Raw genomic sequence first — 16,778 nt, 5'->3', positions numbered from 1 at the left:
AAGAGGAAAACGTGTTATCATGCTCTATGTAGACCCTTCTACCTGGACTGATACCTACTGATGAAGCCTTCTTACTCCAGTTACAGGAGGCATTGCGCTCTCAGGCTCTTGTCATGCTGAGGGACTTCAACCACCTCAACATCTGCTGGAAAAGTAGCACTGTGAGCTGTAGGCAATCCAGGAGATTCCTGGAGTACATCCAAGATAACTTCTTAAGCCAGGTAGTAGACAGCCCCACCAGACGGGATGCGATACTGGACCTAATGGTCATCAACGCTACTGAGCTAATAGGTGATGTCAAGACTGGAGGCAGCCTGGGCTGCAGTGGTCATGCACTGATGGAGTTTGCAGTCCTGAGGGGTATGGGTCACACAAAGAGTAAAATCAGGACCCTGAATTTTAGGAAAGCAAAATTCCAGCTCTTCAAGGAATTAGTCAATAGGGCCCCCTGGGAAACTGTCCTCACAAACAAGAGAGCAGAACGGAGCTGGCAGATCTTTAAGGATGCTTTCCTTACAGCACAAGAGCTCTCGATCCCGAGGTGTAAGAAATCAGGAGAGGAAGGCAAGAGACTGGCATGGCTGAGTCAAGACCTGCTGGTCAAACTAAAGGGCAAGAAGGAAAAGCACAGGCAGTGGAAGTAGGGACAGGTATCCTGGGAAGAGTATGAGGACGGTGCCCGGTTGTGTAGGGATGGGGTCAGGAAGGCCAAGGCATGGCTGGAGCTGAACTTGGCAAGGGACGCAAAGAATAATAAGAAGGGTTTCTACAGGTATGTCAGCCAGAAAAGGAAGGTCAAAGCAAACATACCCCCATTAAAGAGCAAGACTGGCAAACTGGTAACAATGGACGAGGAGAAGGGGGAGGTACTCAACAACTTTTTTGCCTCAGTCTTCACAGGCAACCTCGTTCCCCACACCTCTTGAGTGGATGGACCGCAAGGCAGGGACTGGGGGGAGCAAAGTCCCTCTCACTGTAAGAGAAGATCAGGTTCATGACCACCTGAGGAACCAAGTCTATGGGACCTGACAAGATGCATCCCAGGGTCCTATGAGAATTGGCTGACGTGGCTGCCAAGCCATGCTCCATGATATTTGAAAAGCTATGGTAGTCACGTGAAGTCCCCGGTGACTGGAAGAAAGGAAACATTGCCCCCCTTTTTGAAAAGGGTAGAAAGGAGGACCCCGGGAACTATTGACCTGTCAGCCTCACCTCTGTGCCTGGGAAGATCATGGAACAGATCCTCCTAGAAGCTATGCTAAGGCACATGGAAGACAGGGAGGTGATTTGAGACAGCAGCATGGCTTCACCAAGGACAAGTCCTACCTGACAAACCTAGTGACCTTGGAGAGAGATGGATTTGATGGGTGGACTGTTCTGTGAATGAAGAATTGGTTGGATGGTTGCATCCAGAGGGTAGTGGTGAACTGCTCAGTGTCCAGATGGAGATCAGTGACAAGTGGTGTCCTTCAGGGGTCAATATTGGGACCAATACTGTTTAATACTTTCATCGATGACTCAGACAGTGGGATCAAGTGCACCTTCGGCAAGTTTGCAGATGACACTAAAATGAGAAGTACCATAGACATGCCTGAGGGACAGGATGACATCAAGAGGGACTAGAACAGGCTTGCAAAGTGGCCCCGTGTGAACCTCATGAGGTACAACAAGGCCAAGTGCAGGGTCCTACACCTGGGTCAGGGCAATCCCAGTATCAGTGCAGGCTGCGGGATGAAGGGATAGAGAGCAGTCCTGCCAGGAAGGACTTGGGGGTACTGGTGGATGAAAAGCTGGACGTGAGCCAACAACGTTGCACTCATAGCACAGAAGGCCAACCTTATCCTGGGCTGCATCAACAGAAGGGTGGCCAGCAGGTCAAGGGAGGTGATTCTGCCCCTCTACTCCATTCTGGTGAGATCCTACCTGGAGTACTGTGTCGAGCTCCGGAGCGCTCAGAACAGGAAAAACCTGTTGGAGTGGGTCTGGAGGTGAACCTCAAAAATGATCAGAGGGCTGGAGCACCTCTCCTATGAAGAAAGTCTGAGAGAGCTGGGGTTGTTCAGCCTGGAAAAGAGAAGGCTCTGGGGGGACCTTACTGTGGCCTTTCAGTACCTGAAGGGGGCCTACAGGAAAGATGAGGACACACTTTTTAGCAGGGCCTGTTGCAACAGGACAAGGGGTAATGGCTTTAAACTAAAAGAGGGCAGATTCAGACTACATATAGAGAAGAATTTTTTTATGCTCAGGGGGGTGAAACACAGGCACAGGTTCCCCAGAGAGGTGGTAGATGCCCCATCCCTGGAAACACTCCAGGTCAGGTTCAGGTTGGACGGGGCTCTGAGCAACCTGATCTAGTTGAAGAATGTCCCTGCTCATTGCAGGGGGGATGGACTAGATGACCTTTAAAGGTCCCCTCCAACCCAAACTATTCTATGATTGCTACACTACACAAACTTTGAACTCTACACTGTAGTCTTTTCTTATTGATTGCTTTTGCATCACATAGACCAGTTACTGGAGAATAAGAAAGCTCCTTTCCCACTGATTTTTTTTTTTATTTAGGAAAAAAAAATTCAAAGCAATGTAAAATACAAATTCTCCATGTCAAAATCTGAGAACTCAGGGTCAAATGCAAAGAGTTGGCAGCTTCATCTGGAGCTGCAGTGTAAACAAAAGAAGAAGCCTCAAGGGAAGGGCATTCTCAACAAATCACTACCACCTGGTGTGACCGGTGGGGTACCAACTCTTTCCAGAGAAGTCTGAAGACTGAGTGTGTGAACCCACATATATGTGCTGCACGTTGTGGACTGACACCATAATTTAACAACAGAAAGTTCTGCAGCAAGTCCAGCTGAAGGAACTCCCACCTTCTCCCCTGACTGTCATTCCCACCCCCCTACCATGGCTCAGCAGCCCCTGAATTACACTGGCACAACTCTGTAGGGCCATGCTGTGAACCCAAACAGGGAACTGTTCCAGCTTTAAAAAGACCCCAGAAATAAATGTATGTATTTATTTAATTCACAGCATGATCTCTCAAACTATTGTTCTGGCATAACCGAGGGGTGGAGTGGCACAGTGTGGTGGGAACAAGAATACCTTATGCCAGTATTGTTGACAAACATTTTGGATTGTGAAATAATGGCCTTAGGATGTTTTCTAAGTGCTCCAAGCACTAAGCTCTTAGAGTTCCAGTGCCTGGTGGGTCTTAATATACTCTCTACAATTTCTGACTTCCACACTACTTTAGACTCAGCAACGTCTGCTTTATAGCTTACCTGATGGTTCTAAAAGCTACCTGAAGGCAAGAGCTCTATGAATAGCCCAGTTCTGCCACCCAGCCTCCTTAATGGCTGCCCAAATCCAAACAGAGGTTCAGTGACTTAAGTCTCACCTGCTAATAAAGCAGGGAATGGTAGACACTTTCCAGGAAGACTACGATTATGTGACGTTGATCACGTAAGGTCATAACACAGACAGGTGGGATACAGGGAGAGACACTATTGAAAATTTTAGGGGCACGAGCTAGCTTTCTCAGAGCCAGTCTGAAGAGCAGCCGAGCAGGCAAGTAACATATTCAAAGAATCAAGTGATTGTTTTAAGTCCTATGCTGTAGTTGTACAGGCGAAGCAGATGCCATGATGTAAGAGCACAGCGTTTCTCTTCCTCACTCCGCAAAAGGGCTGCAGCTTCACTGCTCTTCTCTCCTGGCTAACTTGCAGTCAGGCATGATGTTCTACAGTGAATACTGTATAATATCTTCAGGATTAAACTGAATTTCAAGTACTGCAAGTGCTACAGAACAGATGAACGTTGCTGCTAAGCTAATATGTAAAAGGAGCCTTTCTTAAATAAATAAACAGAGTGAGTATCTGTGTACACAGAGAGGGGATCCTGCTCAGCTGTATGGATATAAACATCTACCACAAGACAGAATTTTAGATGCAAAATTGAGACTACTTTGGGTCCTGCTTATTAGCGCATGTGACTCAAGCGTGCCAGCTGGACTAGATGCCATTCTGAGCTGTGTAATCCTCCACATGCCTTGTGAATGGAGCCAAGACTCCAACCAAACAAGATTCTTAAGCTGATTCCCTAGACCAAGTGCATTAAATAACATCATCTTCATTTTTGAGCATCTAAATTTCCCTTCCCTGCTCTGTTGCTTCTGCTGAGGATGGACAATAGCAGCACTGCTCTACTTTGGAAGGTCTTGTCCAAACAAGCAAAGGTAATAGAACCGATGCAACTTCTTGTATCTTACACTAGTAGAGGTAAATGAAGACAAATACATAAAGCACACTGTTAATATGGAAAATATACATCCACACAAGAAACAGCTTTTCAGCATCATCTTTAGGTCATCAAAACTAAGTGATACAGGATTAAGCAAAATAAAGTGCTACTTAGTGTATAAACAGGATTCCTGTGTAGGTTATTTCAACATTAGCACCAGTGCAGTTACACTCTATGACTTTCATCTCAAAATTCTCATTGCATCTAAAAGCATTACTTAATTCAAACTGCCAAAATCCAAAGCTAAATGAATGATTCCTTTAATAAAGACTTGAAGTACTTAAGTGTGATTAGTTACTTTCCTTAATGTCTTTTGGGTACTTACTGCTGTACATCAGGTGATAGATGTCCTGGCACAAGAAATTCACACAATCACTAAAAGTGGAGCTGCCCATGGAGTTGGTCAATGATTTAAACATTCCAGGAGAGGAAGTGTTTGTTTTCTCACTCTATGCAGCTGTGCTTTTATTGTTAATTTATTTACTCAGTCTTAGCTGATTATAACTGAATGCTAGCTCAGAGACTCGGGTGATAGATTATATAAATTTTGCAAATGTGAATGAAGAAGCCGCAGCACTCCAATCCTTTTATTCTCTGCCCTAACTGGACTTCCTTTATTTCACTCCTCCTAATGCAAGTAAAAGGCATTTTTATGATCCTCAAGAACCAACATAACCGATCAATCACTGACACATGAATGGTCTTATAAAACTACTAATTTTTTTGTGATACGCTAACAGTAGAGAAACAGTCAGTGCTTACCTATGCACTCAGGTGAGAGCCTGAAGCCTGCTAGTACATGGTATAGGTGGCTATTACAGCAATAAGCTTTCCAAAAAACACTATTTTTTTCTAATCTTTTAAATAGCTCCCTCTTCTGGCGTACTCTTTCCATACTACGTTTAAGTACCATACTTCATTCCTCACCAATTTTTAATTCTGTTTGGTTCTTAACACTCAACAAACCCAGTTTCAGTGTTAAGGCACTTCCTATGCAGTATGGCTGTGTGAAGGCAAGGACAGGGTACTTTAAATTACAGCTCTTGAAAGAGTGGCTAATTCTAATCAAGTATTTATCTAAGATTATCCATATACTTATCTTTACTACCTTTTGAAGGTACCCCAAAATCAATCCAGACCAGGATCCACACCTGGACATGGAGCCTGGATGGTCAGTCCCTTCGTCCCGTTTGCAGGATCACTGAAGCTGGAAGGGATCACCCGAGATCTCCTAGCCCACCCCCTGCTCACGCAGGGTCAGCTAGAGCAGGTTGCCCAGCTCTGCACCCAGTCAAGTTTTGATTATCTCCACAGCTGGAGACATCACAACATCTCAGGGCAACCTAACCTCTCAGTAGGCAGAAATGCTTCTGATGGTGACCATTCCTAGCTACTGATTATACAAATTACCCAGGAATTTATGCTCCTTACTTTAGCATCTTAATTAGGTGTTTAATATTAGGCTGGATGAAATTGGGCCTAAGAGTCCCTTTCTGAACTAGGTGACATGGACCCAGCCTGACCTTGCAAAAAAAAAAAAACAAACAAAAAAACCCCCCAAAACAACACACCAAAACACAACCATCACCACCACCACCCCCTGAAAAACAAACAAACAATCAAAAAAAAACCCTGAAACAAAACAAACCACATGAGAGCTTTCATAAGCAGGCTGATAGTGACAAAACTGCAGAGGTAAAAGATGAGGTGAGGCTGGACAAGACGTTTTTTCCTACTGCTGATGCTCTGGCACTATTCAGTCAAAAAAAACCACCAAACCACAAAAACAGAAAGAAGAAAAACCCAGCTTTTACTGCCTAATGCATTCAGATAGAACAGGTTCTTGACGTTTTTTTCACAGAATATGTTGCTGGAGTGACCGTAAGCACAAAGCGTACAGAAAAGAACATGACCCAGGACCCAGAAATCCCCTTGCCCAGGAGGTAAAATGTCATCTTTCCTCTTAACCTGCTGTCCAGTGCCAGCTGCATTCCCCTTTCCTCCAGTTGCATTTAGAAGCCAAACAGTGAACACTCCTGTGCCCTGGGGGAGGAGACAACGGCGGCTGACTTAAAAAGTAGTGTCTGAGAGGATGGAAGTATCTTCCTTGAGCAACTCAGTAGTGTACACTCCAAAATCAAATTTTGCTTCACAAATAGTTCTGGTCGATCTCCTTTTTATTGATTTAATCACATATTAAGTACCAAGATTCTCATACAGGATTCTGGATTACATTCTGGCCAAGGTTGCCAGAAGCTACATACTGCAACCTAATCTGCCAATACCAGGACTAGATCCAACACAGTTCTTACAGACGAATGGTTATAACATACAGATTACGTACCAACAAGCACATTTAATCACATAAATCTTGAATCAAAGCACATTCTAAAACCAAAATGAAGAGAACTGAAGTAAACATGGCCTACACAGTTTGTAGAATGAGGAAATAATATTCTTATATCATTAAGCAAATCCCTTGGTCTTGGTGGTGACAGTAGACCTCTGAAGAACTAACTATTCATTCCAGTGACTGCTGAGCAGAGGGAATGATTAACAACTCTAAAAAAGCAGATTTAGTGGGAGCCAAAAAAGCAAAATACAAAGGAAGTGAGCTTCAGGGCTATACAATAAGTTTCAGTGCAAAGTATTATTATATAGTGATTCTTAATATAACTTGAGGGTGATGATGTTAAGTATCAAAACAGCAGATGAAGACAAAGCCAGATAATGCACTGAAAGCTTTTCAGAGTCCCTACATTACAATCAAAAATAGAACTTCAAAGACTTTAAAGCTAACAGGAAGTCTCACTTCCAAGGAGAACACATTAAAGACTTGTCATAATCCAGGCAATTTGTTTGCACTGTTTTCACTGCTGAAAAATAGTTCAGTAGTCTTCAAGTGTCAACAGTCTTGTTGATGTTAAGTACATCCTAGGAGAAGATCAGAATCCAAGCCCTCACTTTCTGTTGTGCGGAAAACCATAAGCAACTTGACTAAGAGGATTAGCTCAGGAGATTAAATGTTTATACTTCAAAAAAAGCGTCTGGTTAAGTCCTCATAGGCCTTAAACATCACCAAGTCACTGCACGAGCTGGAAAAACAATAAGATGATCCAATAACGCAGCAGCAATCCAACTGCAAGCAGGCAGATCAAGAAACTTGGCAAGCATAGGGAGTATTCTGCATGCATGCCAAAGAACTGCGTTCTGAAATTATTTCTGGATATTAATAAATGAACGAAACTTGGGTAGCATGCTTTACCACAAAAAAAAATATTATTTACATTATCAACCAGGAACTAAGATTCCCGAGTACAAGACTGCAAATACCAAAATGGCCTAGTTTACAGCAACGGTAACAAAATTTACACAGCCTGGAACAAATGCATTGCAATGCACTCCTGCAATGAAATGCAAGAAAAACTAGATGAATAGCAAAACTGCATGAGCTAAACAGCACAGTGGTTTTAGAATTTTTACTTTATTTATTTACAAAGTTAAATTTTTCATAAATACACAGACACAAAGAGACAGATACTCTTAAAACAGTAAAAAAAATAAAAATAAATATTCCATTACACTTTGTGGATCCTGGTTTTCAATGAACCCAAGCAAGGTTAAAAACTGCTGTAGTAGATTTTATACTTCACTGCTAATTTTACGCTAAACAAACACTGCAAAAAGGAAAATAGACCTTTATGACACAGAGGAAAAAAACGTAATTCCTGTTCTTTCCATAACGCCTACATTTCCAGAAAACCATGGACCTGATCCTTCAACTGTACACATTTAATTTTACTCTCATGCGTAAATCTCATCAATTTTAATAGAAAAGAATTCATATTAAAGAAAGGCAAACAAGTATATGCGTATATTCTAGACTGAGAAAAACACTGAGATTTTCACACAGTAATTACTTCAGTAAACACATTACTCCTATACACACTCTTTTGCTTACACAAGCGAAAAACATTATAGACAAAAAAGTGCACATTAAAGGTTTCAACTAATATGGTAAAACTTTATTCAAATGATAAGTTTACACAGACTGCCATTAATAAAAACATTAGCTTGTTGGAGTTAAATGAGATTGAACTCTACTGCATGTTCTGTATTCCAACTGCTTTGAGCACAGTGAGCTATCAGTCCTCAGGAGGCAGAATCCTGCCTCATTTAAAGTCAATGGGAATTGTGCCATCGGTTTCAGAGTAGAGGAATGTTTTGGAGTCAGCTTCCTCCCCCTTCCCCCTTTTTTAAAGAAAATATGTCAGACCAGAGTGAAATCCTCCCTATTATGAAGAAGTCTGACTAAAAAAAAAACAAAAGAAAATAAGTATATAGGATTTATTCTCAAATCTCTTGCAACAATTAGATTCCAGCAGAAGCTGAGAATTTTATCATCTTTCTCTATTACATGCACTCCCCAACCCCGTTGTTTGATTACATATAAACAAAAGCATATGCATGAATTTCATTAAGACTGGAAAAGTATGCACCAGAGCAGTTTAATGTGCAAAACAACGTACCACATGCAGTAAGTAGGAGTAAGCGCGTTTGGTTCAGATCACTGAACACTTGGCTGTACGTACTCTCCTTTTTGAGCGAGAGTTGCCCTTGTCTGGGTATTTCTTTCCTTGACCTGTACCAAACTATCCTTTTGCCTCTCTGTTTCATTCCATAAAGAATCTCAACTAGGGATACATGCCTTTCAAGTGTGAAAATTGCTGGACTCCAGAAGGGCTCCACATTTCATACTCGGGAAGTTACAAAAGCATGAGGGGAACGCTATCTAATCCTAACTGTTTAGGTACACGAACGTGTTGCCAGATGACCCAAATGTCCGGATCTCTCCTAAGGCTGTGTTTTCTTGTGTTGGCAGATAGAATTTCCCTTGAAGGCTAAAAATGAGGCATATACCAGTAGGAAAACAACATTTGATTTATGAAAAGCAAAACTGCATTGTGTTATGCCAGGTCCTAGTCAGCTCCCTGCCAGCCACAGCAAGGAGCTTGGGTAACTTGATTCACTACTGAATTTGGTTATCTAAAAAGAAGATATCATTATTGTGGTTGCTGTGTTTTTTAATTGTTTTCTCAGTGAGAGAACTTCCAGTTTGTTACCAACATAATTCTGAAATAAGAGCAAAACCGTAAATCAGCTGCTTGCAAAAGCTTGCAGACCATGACAGAAGCACTCTGAATATTTCACTGATGTCTATTTCTGGATACCCATCTAGTTAATGTAAGATGTTATTAAGGAGTCTTCACAGAACTGTTCTACAGGAAATAAGCTCCATGTAGCCCTCCCACTATATTTTCTTGCATGAAAAGTTTCCTGTGATGAATACAGAGCCCATAAAGTCTGTGTGACTCAGTATATTTCGAGGAGAATAACTTACATGCCTTGCAGAGATACCTTGCCTTGGATGCTAATGTTTGACTTGTGCTCTTCTCCTACAAATCTTTCTACTGATATAAGTTAGCTTTACAGATTTACCCTAGTCACAGGCTCTACTACCAACCCAAACATAAACGTATCACAACCTGAAGACAGGTGAAAGCTCCAGAACTTGGGGGAAAAAGAAACCCTTAACTTAGCTGTTCATTTAAGCCTTCAGGAAATGCCTTAACTGGAAGAAAGCAGCAATTGAAAAGCATCAAATCAGGCTTGTACCTCCAGAAAACTGTTTGACAATTCGGATCCATACAGATAGTCTTTTAATAAGGAGTTACACTGTGCAGCACCTGGCTTAAAAAGTTGTTCCCACAAAACAGTAGCAAGATGTAATGACAGGAGCCTTATTTCTTCTTTTCAGTTAAGGAATGAATTTAAACTTCACTGTCACTGGGTTAAAAGTTACACTATTATTCAACTCCAGGAGGCAAGGGCATAAAATCATCGTGCCCAAAGAAATTAACATAAAATATTCCACGCAGGTTCCAAAACCAAAAAAAAGAAAAATGGAACATGTGCTCTCATTCACCACTAAGTAAGGATCAACCCACACACTGGCACATAAACAGCAACAGAAACAGTAAGCCAAAGACATGGATAATCAGAAAAGCCATTATTTGCACCACTAATTTTGACAAAGCAACAATAGCATCCAAAACTTTCAAATAGACTATAGGAAGCATTAGAAATCTGCAGACTCTAAGGCAGTGAAAAAGTCTCAATATCTGTAACTGAGAGGGCTCAGGCTCTACTTTTGCTACTCCTACAGTTCATTGGCAGACTTCAAAGAATTTAGGACTTCTCCATTAATTTTAACTTATGCTAAATGAAAGTTTAGAGCTTTCATTTTAAGATGACCAGATTTACATATAACTCAGAACTATAAGATTTTCATTGAGTTCAAGAGGCTTATCATAAAACTGTGCAAAAATCTCAGTTAAAAAACTATAAAAAAGGAAAACTTTAAAAAACTACCGTATCCAGAATTTTCCCTCAAATATTTTAACCTTCATCTTTCAGTTGGCACACAGCTGACACAGCTGAAAGAGAGCAATGGGAAAAAAACAAAACAAAACAAAAAATGCAACACCATCAGCAAACCACCACCACCGAGTAAATGAGTGAGACATCCTAATTTCTCAGTTTTACCTTACGTCACCATTATGAATACAGATAACAAATATAACAATGAAATTACACCATTGCAATAGTACTGATTTTTTGACCATATGCATGGGCCATGTTCTACCACTTATCTAGTGAGATTTTTGAAATTGAATCCAATTGAATTCCAATCATCACACTTCCGGACTTAAACAAAAAAAAACAAAAACCAACCAACCCTTACCAGGAATAATCATGAATAAGAGCCTGGGTAGATTTTTACTTTCATCTTTTGAGAGGTCTTTCCAGGGCCCACACTTTAAGACATGGGTAGCAGCTCCACAGCAGTAGATAAATTCTTCATGTAATGGGACTGGCTCTTCTGATGCTGGCCTCATCTTTGCTGTAAGACAGAATAAGATAGTCTTGTAACAGATCAGCAAATATTTACATAGCTGGCTCTTTGCTATTATACCTTCCCACAGAATAACTGAAAAAACCCAGAAAACCAACAAAAAAACCTGTCCTCCCCAAACAGCTGCCATCTCCAGTAAAGAGAGTATTTGATGTTCAAATAGGTCATATAAGTTGATACGTTTCTACTATATGACAGAAAGCATCTATCAGTTTTTGTCACAGAAATGCATGGTGATGAATTGGACAATAAGAGCTATTCTACTTTAAAGACAATTTTAATTTTTTTATTCGCACTGTCCACTGAAAAGATTCAGCTGAAAGCTATTTGATATTTTTTCTTTTGTCTCCCTTCAAAGAAACAGAACTACTGTGTGAAGGTCTTCACAAGATCTGTGTGCCTCAACTACTGGAGCACAGCATCACTTAAAAACAACCAACAACAAAACCCCAACAAAAACCGACCAGAATAAACCCCAGAAGAAAATACTAGAGGCCAAAAAAACCACGTTATTTACTATACTGCCTTCCAGCACTAGGTGGGCTTCACATTTTAAGTGTAGCATAACTTCTCTAGAAATTTTCAAAGGACTAGAAGAGGAATCTTTGTCAGTTAAAGCTAATCAAGATTTGGTCAGTTCAGGCAAATATTTATGCTTAGTTTTATAACTTTCCTTAAATTATTTCATTACCTGAATGCAGTAATAGGAAATAAAACAGTACGTTGCCAAATAAACAAGGCATGTTCATCAGCTCATGCATTTATCATATATGAAAAATCCTATCTATCACTTTGGAACTGGCTGATTGACCAAACTGTCATATCTTTCCTTCAGTAAAAAAAAAAACAACAAACAAACAAACTTCATCAAGTAACTATTTATGAATTAAAACGTCATCAGGATGAATTAAGATATACAGAAGCACCTACGGAAATAACTATTTACCATTTGCAACTACAGGTGCAGTTACCAAACACAGTCAGAAGCCTCTCCTTGTCGGGGTATGATCACACACGTGCATCACTTGGAACAGAGACCAGTGCTTGCTAAGTCCACAAAGCTGTTTGTATCAACTTCAAGGGCTATTTAAGCTTTAGAAAATATTTCCAATCTTATAAGAACCACATTTCAGGCTTCTGGAGCAACAGATCTGGCTTAAACAGAGTTGGAAAACTTGGTTAAATTATTACAGGAATGACTATGCATTCTTTATCCAATTCATGACCGTCTATAATGGAAAAGGCTGCCCAACTTAACTGTTTCCAATTTAATTAAATTGTAATTCAAGTCACACACAAGGGGAAAAAAAATTTTAAGTCTAATGACTTACCTAAAAGATTAGTTTTTGTGTCTCTACCTAGTACACCCTGAAAGTTGACTTAAATATGTTATGCAAAGAAAACAGCATAATGGGACAGCGAGTAAAAAAATCCCAAGATTATAGGCCAGCAGTTCTCAAAAGCAACTCTCAAGGACTTCACATCCAGCCACTGCAGGAAAACTTCTTAGGTAAACCTCATCTTGAAATTAACAGACAAAAGGCCGACCACTTTTCATATTATGCAAGATGATGATCTTTCCTGAGTTCAAAAGCCACTATTTTGTGTATAACTTAAATAGCAGCAATACATCAGCACGTGGAGTTTGGATAAATAACTCAAAATCAGAATATGATCAAATAAGATACAACAAAAAAATAACATTACAATAAAACTATGTATTGTTGCATACTACCATGATCTTCAAAACATCAAAAGCATCTAGTAAAAGATAACATTAGGCCTTTCAAACGTTTTTGCTTACTGAAAAAGGACCATTCATTTCTGAGTACAAGGACCCAAATTCTATTTCCTATTCAGTTTGTGAAGTTTTATGCATGTAAACTAAAGCCCAAGATCTACAAAGTTTGCACGATGATGAGGCAGAGGCACTACCTTCACAACTGGTCACTGGAAAATTCCCAGTGCTATACAACTTGAAAGGAACAGATCTGAATGGAGCTGTCACATGAAGTTAAAACAACCGGCAATGCAGAAGAGACAGATAATGCTTTATTGTGGACTAACAAGAAGTATCTTGAAAAAATCTAGTGTAAAGCGAACAGAAAATGCTTCTGGAGGGAAGGGAGAAGTATTATTTACTACTTTAAATTACAGCACAATTTTCTGGATGAAGCCTTTTTTTTCCCCTCACCTCCTTACTTCACCGCCTGAAAAAGTTTATTTAACGCCAAAGGAGACATCTTCACTACTTCATTATTCGCCACGTTATCATCTTCAGCTTACAATGACTGGAACATAAGTAACTGAAGTGAATATTGTCAAACTATAATAAGGTATATTTCACAGTGCGTTATTCCTGCTTTCATTCCTTCGTTATTCAAAACTGAACGAAGTCAAGAGCAGCTCTGACAGAGAAACCCAGTTGCATCAACAACCAAAGTAAACATTAAGCTTGTCATCCCTTTTCTGAGGTGTTTACAATCCAAAAAGAAAAAGTTACAAGTCCTTACCCAAGAAATTAGGTTTTATACAATGTTTCCAATCACGAACCAATAAAATAGGTTGTAAAGTTTCATTTTGAATTGATTTCACTGAACAACTCCAAATGGAAAGCCCATTTGCAACTCTTCATTGACAAGTAGCACTTGCAACATACGGTCATAAATTAAGCAATGAAAAAAATGAAGCTCAGCAACACCTTTTGGACTGGAGCGGTAGGCTTTTCAGGTTCACACAGACTCTTGTAGTAGTTTTAGCCCAGTTTTTAGCTTATCTAATTTCTAATATCCACAGTGCTGCAGTACCTGAAAGCAAGACTGCACACTAGAGAAGAAAAGGGTTTCGGAATAGCTGCCCATCTGAGACAATCCCAAAAGGTTTCCTAGTACTAACTTTACATGATATCTAAGGGATTTTTATTTATTTATTGTCAGGGTTTTAGTTTGTAACTTTACAGCCTTTACCAATAGAAATGGACTGAAGAGAAAAACAAAAAGACAGTGGACATACCCCCAGGATATTACTCAGACCTGTTTTAAGATTAAATCAGTAATACCTAAAAATACCTCTGGATCTCCTTCTCTCTTCATAAATGAAGCTCTGAAGAACACTATTTCCTTTACAGACATCTACACTTGGCATGAATTGCCTGCTTTTCCCCCTAGAAATATCTTAGGATGGCCTATCAATTTCCAAACACAATTAATGGGCAGAGGTCTCCAGGGATGAGACTCCTACCAGCTCAGTCAGCTTGCGGGGAGGGCACAGTTTATGCTGCACCTCTAGGAAAGCTAAGGAGAAGACAGAACCACAAACCTGACCAGTGGGAGTTTCGTATGAGTCATCAAAGCGGAAAGTAATAGTTGTATTTCTTTCTCTCACTCTGTGCAGGAAATCAGGCCTTATTATGTCCCACGCAATATTTTCTTCCTTCTCTCCAACCCCTGCCCATAAACTCCCTAAACACACATGGAAAAATATTACAAGAAAGGCAGCTTCTGTCAACAGTACTTAATCTAGTGACAAAACTTCTGCTAGAATACATAAACACGGGCTTTGACTTACAGGATAGGGCTTTAGCACTAGATTAACACACCCTTAATGTAGGTGCCTATCTGAAGGCAAACCCCTATGACAGGGTACAGAGACCCAGGCGACAGCAGATGGACTGATTAGTGAATAACCATGGGAGCAGCCACTAGGTTTCTACCTCAGGATGGGACTAATCGTCCCCTAGTTAGCAAAGCCTGTAATGAGAACTTAGACACCCACTTGCACTTAAAAACCAACACATATATTTAAGTGTCTTCCTATTGATCTGGACTCCACCTATTGTCGTTGTTTCAGATAAGAATACTTGGAAACAGAGTTTTCCCCAAGGAGCAGAATACTTTTGCCACATGACTAAGTCACCTCATATTCATCTTTGGTTCAAGTGACTACAAAGTAAAATGCTGAGAGTAAAACTAAGTTTCCTTTGCACACATTATGCTTAATTATTTATGCAACTGTCCTGATAGCATATTAACTGCTCCATCCTACACTATTACTTGGAATTGGCATTTATTTGAAAGATAAATTGGGAATAACAAAACTTGTGATCTCCATCCAAAATAGTGTTTAATGAAAGAATTGTCACAAACTCAGTCTAGTACCGCATAAGGTAACCAGAGTAAGTCGACTGAGATTTGGCCTACAAACTATCCAATCATAAGACAGTACAAACAGGTTGGTGTACCTGATCTGAAGAACGATGCTAAAGCTAGAGATGCAATGGCAATCACAAGGGCAAAGAGAAGTTGCATAAAACAGTGGTTGAACCAAAGTAAAGGAGAAAGGACCACTGAAGCAGATTTGACATATGAGATTCCACAAAGCTGCAAGAAATACATCCCAGGGTGCCCATGGCCAGGGTTACTGTGAAGCCACTCTCTATACTTTTGGATATGTGACAATGACTGGGGGAAGTGCGTGAAAACTGCAAAAAGGCAACAATCATGCACATGTTGAAGGTGGAGCGTGCGGGGAGCTACTGGTCAGTCAGTCTCATCTCAGTTCTCAGAAAGCTATCAAAGAAAATTGCCCCCAAAATTGTACTCAAGCACATGAAAGCAACTGGGAGCACACCCTGTGTGCATTTGGTGAAGGCACATTGTGCCCGAATAACCTCACTGCCTTCTATGATGAGATGAATGGCTCAGTGGATGAGGGGAGAACACTCTAGTGTTCTCCCTGATGTTTAGCTTAACTTGAACAAGGCTTTCTACACCATCTCCCATTGTATTCTTATAGCTAAGCTGGTGAGATCTGGACTAAGTGGTCTATAAGATGCTCTTGGGGAAAAAAAGGAAGATGAAAAAAATAAACACACATACACAAAAAAACTCACAAAACCACAACACAAAAGAACCCCACTAACTTACCAGCAATGTCCTTCAAGGATCAATATTGGGCCAACACTGTTCAATGTCTTCATTAAATACCTGGACAATGGGACAGTGTGCACTCTCAGCAGGTTTGTGCGTAACACTAGATGGAGAGGGGGAGGAAGACACATCAACTGAAACACTGGAGGGCAGGGCTGCGATCCAAATGGACCTTGGCAGGCTGGAAAAACAGGAACCACATGAAATTCAAGGGCAAATGGAATAACCTGAACCTAGAGTTCAGTGATCCCATGCAGCAACACAGGCTGGGGGCTGGAAGGCTAGGAAGTGGCTTTGCAAAAAACACACTAGTGGATAACAAGTAGAAAAGGAGTCAGTAGTGTGCCCTTGCAACCATGAAGGCCAAGTGTATACGAGGCTGCATTAGCAGGAGTAGCCAGCAAGTTGAGGGACGTGATTATCTTCCTCTGCTTGGCATTGGAGAGACTGCATCTGGAGTACTGGGCCCAGTTTTGGACTCCTCAGTACAAGCAAGACATCAACATGTTGGAGAGAGTCAATTAGATGATATGGATGCTGATGTATGTCCAAAGGATAAGGACCAACAGTCAAAAGCT

At 40.6% G+C, this 16,778-nt stretch overlaps 1 protein-coding gene across 1 annotated transcript in view; it reads right to left on the bottom strand.

Moving 5' to 3' along the window:
* The window catches only part of LOC104286693 (chromosome unknown open reading frame, human C2orf43), a 122,468-nt gene extending 111,213 nt beyond the window's left edge, over positions 1-11,255 (bottom strand). The window contains exon 1 of the mRNA XM_009885310.1: positions 11,102-11,255. Within this exon, the coding sequence (XP_009883612.1) occupies positions 11,102-11,255 (154 nt within the window). The remainder of the gene's footprint in view (positions 1-11,101) is intronic.
* Positions 11,256-16,778: the final 5,523 nt, after the last annotated feature.

Source organism: Charadrius vociferus, unplaced genomic scaffold, assembly GCF_000708025.1.
Source record: "Charadrius vociferus isolate BGI_N301 unplaced genomic scaffold, ASM70802v2 scaffold173, whole genome shotgun sequence".
In the NCBI taxonomy this organism is placed as follows: domain Eukaryota; kingdom Metazoa; phylum Chordata; class Aves; order Charadriiformes; family Charadriidae; genus Charadrius; species Charadrius vociferus.
Note: the sequence above shows the minus strand (reverse complement) of the source record. Positions and strands in the feature narration are given on the sequence as shown.